Raw genomic sequence first — 5,476 nt, 5'->3', positions numbered from 1 at the left:
AATTTAGTAAATCCCTCACCGTTCATGAGTAAATGATGATCTCCATACTTGGATATTTTCCCCATATCTCGTCTATGCAGTACATAGTGTATCTCATATTGTTATTATGTATAACTTCTTCAGATTCAAAACGTAGGTTCTTTTAGGAGGTTCAGGATGACACTTTAACCACTAATGGTATATGTGCAAATATAATGTCTCAGATAAAATAAATTACATGCTATAAAATCATATTACATGCAAATGTGACACAGTACGAAGAGATGATAATATTTACTAGTTAAACCCACCATAAAATCTTCTCTTTTACATAAATCATCATTACTATTACACTGAGGATATACTACATTTGGAGAACCTTGTGTTCTGCGGCTACATGATATCTGAAACTGTGGATTGAAGAGCTGTACATACCTCAAGACTGGGCTGACATGCCCACGACAACCTGACGAGTGTTTCAGTTACAAGCTGGAAGAAGGCGGCAAATATAAATTTCAAATACCTCACCTGGCAGTAGAGGCTTGTCACATGATTACATCTCTCGGTTGGCATGATTGACTCCCACCTGCGCTAGTATCGAACGGATGAACAGGTCCAAGAGGTAGGACAATATCGGCACTGTATTCATAACAACGTGGGGTATTGAGACGCCGGACTCTCCAATTGATCGGGGATTTCCCTTTCTTGGACCTGTTCGGGGGCCTGAGGGAAAACTTGTGCCACGGTGGCCTGCAGCCGAGAATTAGATTCCTGTTCCTCTTGTTGTTGAACCACGAATCTGCTCATCCGCTCGAGCAACTGCACTGCCTTCCTCTTTCCCCTTTCTGTGCCGTTCAATGCCAGCTCCCGCAACGGAACCATGATCCCGCACTCATGCGCACGGGCTAAATGCACAAGCTGTTGCTCGCCGCTGCACAGATGCAGCATCACAGCTGCAGCATTCTCTCTGTTTCTCGGTGACCCACTTCCGAGCAACTCGACAAGCGCAGGAACAGGCTCTGCTGCCCCGATAGCTGCCTTCCCCTCTTGGTGGCTGGATAGTATTGAGAGTATCGCCATAGCCTCGTCCATGAGAGCTCCTGTGGGGTTGGTTACTAGACCCATGATGAGTGGCACAAGGCCAGCTCGTATCGCACGGCCTTTGTTACCTTGGTAAATGCACAAGTTGAAGAGAGCTGCTGCTGCGTCTTTCTTACCCCGCTGGCTGCCCTCACTTAGCAACACTACAAGGGCAGGGATAGCCCCTGTTCCCCCAATCATTACTTTGTATTCATCGACCACAGAGAGGCTAAAAAGTGTGGCTGCAGCATTTTCCCGGGCCTCCATACTGCCATTCTTCAGCACATGAACAACACTAGGCACAGCACCAGAGGACATGATGCTTGCCTTGTTGTCCTCGTGTATGGAGAGGTTCAGAAGTGCAGTAACAGCATGTTCCTGAGTCCGCAAGTCAGATGACGATAACAGACTCAATAGTAAGGGAATTGCACCAGCCTCAGCAATGCATAATCGGTTGTGTGCGTTCCGCTTTGCGAGGAGGCGAAGCTCTGCAGCAGCTGACCTCTGCTCCTCAGGGTCTGGAGAGCATAACTTGGATAATAGAGCATCAATGTTAGCACGTTCACTAGAAGAGCATGCTGGCATTGGCTTGTTAGGCTGGGATGAGCGCTTAGGCGCTTCAATTCCGTTGGTTTCACACCACTGGGAGATGAGACTTCTAAGGACATAGTTTGCCGTCAATGTTGTGTTCGCCATCCTTTGTTGCGTAGTTGGGCAAGTGTGATGCCCAGATGCTAGCCATTTCTCGATGCACGACCGTTCATATGTCTGCAAATGAAAAGGAAAAAATATCTCAAATTATGGACTGAAATTGCATTAGAGTTTAGTTGACAAATTCTAGTTCACCTGGCCAGTAGCAACTATCACAGGATCTTTCATCAGCTCGAGAGAAATTGGACAACGGAATTCATCAGGAACGATGACAGATTTCTGGTCCCCACTGGTATCCATTATTTTGGAAGCCATAGGAGGGCCCATCTCAGGGTTGTTAGTTTGCACAAAGTCCTTGATTTTCTTCAGTAGCATTGACAATTTCTCAATGTGCTCTCCTGGATCCTGGCCACCACCAGATGCCACCATCTCATGCAGAGCAAGTGACTCTTGCGTGAGATCAGTGATAGTCATGAGGTGTAGCTTTTCTGACAACCTTTCAAGGATAGCCAGTTCTGCACTTGGGTCATAGGTCTTGTTATACAGAGATATTAGGTCGTTGTAGAACTCATCATCAGGCATATCAACCCGTTCTTTTGCTCTTTTGAGCTGTGCATGCACTAACTCAACCTGGAGAGGATTGTTAAGTGTCACCAAAACTGTAGTTCAGTACTCAACAACAATCCAAAAGGGATTCTGTTCAGTTAAGCTGATAAAATTACCTGTTCTCTAACTTCATCAGATATATCCAGTTCATTGTATGGAAAGTCGAGCAAAGCTTGTTCCAACTGAGCAACTACTTCCTGAAATATATTCATTACTCTATCCCTATCAAAAACCTGCAAGAACACAAAAAAAAAAATCAGTTTAGCTAACTGACTGGGACATAATGGCACAAAAAATAAGTAGCGTTTTGAAGAGGATGCTCCTATAAATAAGATCTATAAGGTTGACATGATATATTCAAAGGTCAAAAGGACAAAAGAAAGAAGTGGCAAAATGACAACATCAATAACCATTTTAAGAACATTTAAGTTTTAATATCTTCAAAGACTATGGTTCACATAGGACTGCACCAAGGGTCAGCTTTGAGCCCTTATCTTGTTGTCTTGATGATGGATGAGGTCACAAGGGATATACAAGGAGATATCCCATGGTGTATGCTCTTTGCGGATGATGTGGTGCTAATCGATGATAGTTGGATGGGGGTTAATAGAAAGTTAGAGCTATGAGGTTAGAGCTATGAAGACAAACTTTGGAATTGAAAGGTTTTAGGCTTAGTTGGACTAAAACTGAGTACATGAGGAGCGGTTTCAGTACTACTAGGCACGAGGAGGAGGTTAGCCTTGATCTGAAGGTGGTAACTCGGAAGGACAACTTTCAATGTTTGGGGTCAACGCTGCAGAAGGATGGTAATATCGATGAAGATGTGAGCCATCGAATCAAAGCCGGATGGATGAAATGGCGCCAAGCTTCTGGCGTTCTCTGTGACAAGAGAGTGCCACAAAAGCTTCTATAGGACGGTGATTCGATCCGCAATGTTGTATGGCGCTGAGTGTTGGCTGACTAGAGGGCGACATGTTCAACAGTTGGGTGTAGCGGAAATGTGCATGTTCAGATGGATGTGTGGCCACACAAGAAATGATCAGGTCCGGAATGATTCTAAGGATATCAGACACACAAAATACACCAGGCAAACTATATATCTTTCTTGTATGTGCACCAACAACAATAACAAAGCCTTTAGTCCCAAACAAGTTGGGGTAGGCTAGAGCTGAAACCCAGAAGATCTCAAAACCAACTTATGCTCTGGCACGTGGATAGCTAACTAAAGGCTTTGTTGTTATTGTTGTTGTTGTTCACAAGCATTATATACAAGAAAGAAATACAGTTTGCCTGATGTATTTTGTGTGTCTGATACCCTTAGAATCACAATTTGAAAGGAAACATGTGGCACATAACAAGGCACTCATAAACTTCATATCCAAACTGAATGGAAACATTTCAGGACCACAAAAAGTAAACTGAATGAGGAAAACCACATGTAAATACATGAGCATAAGAAAACATGTAGGAAAGGGACAGCAAAATAACAATTCACGGTATTGGATCATGGGTGCACAAGCGCATGCATTCGATAATATGCCTCCCCTACTTGTGCTTTGGTATGTTTTATCCTCCTTTTCTGCATGAAACACTAGTTTCTTGGATGGCTCTAGATTAAGGATTCGAGATAGTACCATGTCACACGAGAAGGAGAACAGACGAAAACAGATCAAAATACGATGAAGGCACTTAAGGGCATATTATCAAATCCCTCTTTGCACTTAAGGGCACTCAAGCCATTAATTACAAAAACCCAACCAAGGACTTAAACGGTTATCCTAGGGGGAGATTTCACACCAAAATGTATCGATTTTGACAAACAGTACAAATTTCTCGTAAAAAATATAACAGTACAAATTTTAGTGAACAAAAAAAGAACACCATGATCATCCTAAGACCGCACTTCAGATAAAAAGGAAAATACAATGAGCTCATGAAGTGGAACACCACAATGGAATTAGATCCTACTCGTTAGCCAAGCAAGGCCACAAATAATATGCAAATCAGAATCACAACTTCGATCCAAGGATCAGAAGCCCCGTGTTTCCTTTATCATAGAATAATACTAAAGTTACCTGGTTATTTTAGATGGCATAGCCAAGGTTAACTTTCCCATGTAAAATATCAAGAATACAAGCGAATCATGAATCTAATTCGCCCACGGGGGCATCCGAGGACCAGGAATCTGACTAAATCAGAAACCGCTCCCGCGTGGGTAGGTAAAAGGACGTACCAAAGAGATCCTGCTCCCCTCGCGGCCGAGCTTGAGCAGCTCGAGCGCCTTCTCCAGCGCGTCGGCGAGCGTCGCCAGCGCCCGCTCCTCCTCCTCCCCCGGGGGGCGGCGGCGCTCGCGGAGCTCCTCGGCGAAGGGTCCGAGGAGGCGAATCCGGCGGGACAGCGCCAGCAGCTGCCGCCGGTACGCGTTCCGGAACTCCCCGGGCGCCGCCACGGTCTCCACCGCGGCGGCGACCCGCTCCGCAGCCGGCGCCGGCGCCTGGGACTCCCGCTCCGCCTCCTCTTGGTCGCCGGCCATGAGACGGGAAAAGCAGCAGCCGGCAGCGTGAGGATCGGCTGGCGCTAGTGGCACGGGGCAGTAAATTGCGGGGAAGAGCGGTCGCTTGGTGGCGCTGGCTGCTCCTTCATCTTATGGGTCGTCGGGGCGGTCAGCGCGTTGGGCTGGCCGGGTCGTCTTCCTCCTCCCTTTCTACACGGCAGATTTTTCCAACGTCATTTCGGGTATACTTGGTGCAGGTGCACCGGCTGCCAAGACCAGCCAACCGGACCGGCGATGGTTATGGACTATTTATCCTGGAAAACAAACTTTGCGAAAATTGTACAGGATGTTTGTTGCGTATTCGTGTGGCGATTAGTTTCGTGGACTTCTTTTGATTGAAGAAACTGCCAGGAGCGTGATATTATAGTTCTACGTCATGTTTTACCGTGAGATCGTTCCAACGCGCTCACCCTCAAATGACCGGGATACGTCCCGATCATGCTGTCCAGATGACGGAAGTTAACCAACGCGAATCTGTATTGGTCCGCAGGCGATCCGGACATATTTTTTTTGCAAACCGAAGTCAGACTAGGGCTTTGCTGACGTCCGGGCTACTGCCACACCGATGCCTGATCGCCCTGACCCATCCAAACCCGCTTCCTCGCC

General features: G+C 46.3%; 1 protein-coding gene across 1 annotated transcript; it reads right to left on the bottom strand.

Annotated features, from left to right (window-relative positions):
• Positions 1–258: 258 nt before the first annotated feature.
• LOC109766539 (protein spotted leaf 11) lies at positions 259–5,086 on the bottom strand. Its single transcript, XM_020325321.4, has 4 exons — positions 4,550–5,086; positions 2,433–2,549; positions 1,906–2,340; positions 259–1,827 (listed from the first exon to the last, which is right to left on the bottom strand). The coding sequence occupies exons 1-4, from the start codon at positions 4,847–4,849 to the stop codon at positions 625–627; spliced, it is 2,055 nt and encodes a 684-aa protein (XP_020180910.1). The 5' UTR covers positions 4,850–5,086; the 3' UTR covers positions 259–624.
• Between the last annotated feature and the right edge of the window lie 390 nt (positions 5,087–5,476).

This window comes from Aegilops tauschii, chromosome 5 (assembly GCF_002575655.3).
Source record: "Aegilops tauschii subsp. strangulata cultivar AL8/78 chromosome 5, Aet v6.0, whole genome shotgun sequence".
Classification (NCBI taxonomy): Eukaryota; Viridiplantae; Streptophyta; class Magnoliopsida; order Poales; family Poaceae; genus Aegilops; species Aegilops tauschii.
Note: the sequence above shows the minus strand (reverse complement) of the source record. Positions and strands in the feature narration are given on the sequence as shown.

Coding starts and splice junctions, on each gene's coding strand:
- LOC109766539 (XM_020325321.4), bottom strand. CDS start 4,849: ATGGCCGGCGACCAAGAGGAGGCGGAGCGGGAGTCCCAGGCGCCGGCG. Junction 2,550..4,549: donor AGGGGAGCAGGATCTCTTTG/GTACGTCCTTTT, acceptor GTGTTCTTGCAG/GTTTTTGATAGGGATAGAGT. Junction 2,341..2,432: donor CTGATGAAGTTAGAGAACAG/GTAATTTTATCA, acceptor AATCCTCTCCAG/GTTGAGTTAGTGCATGCACA.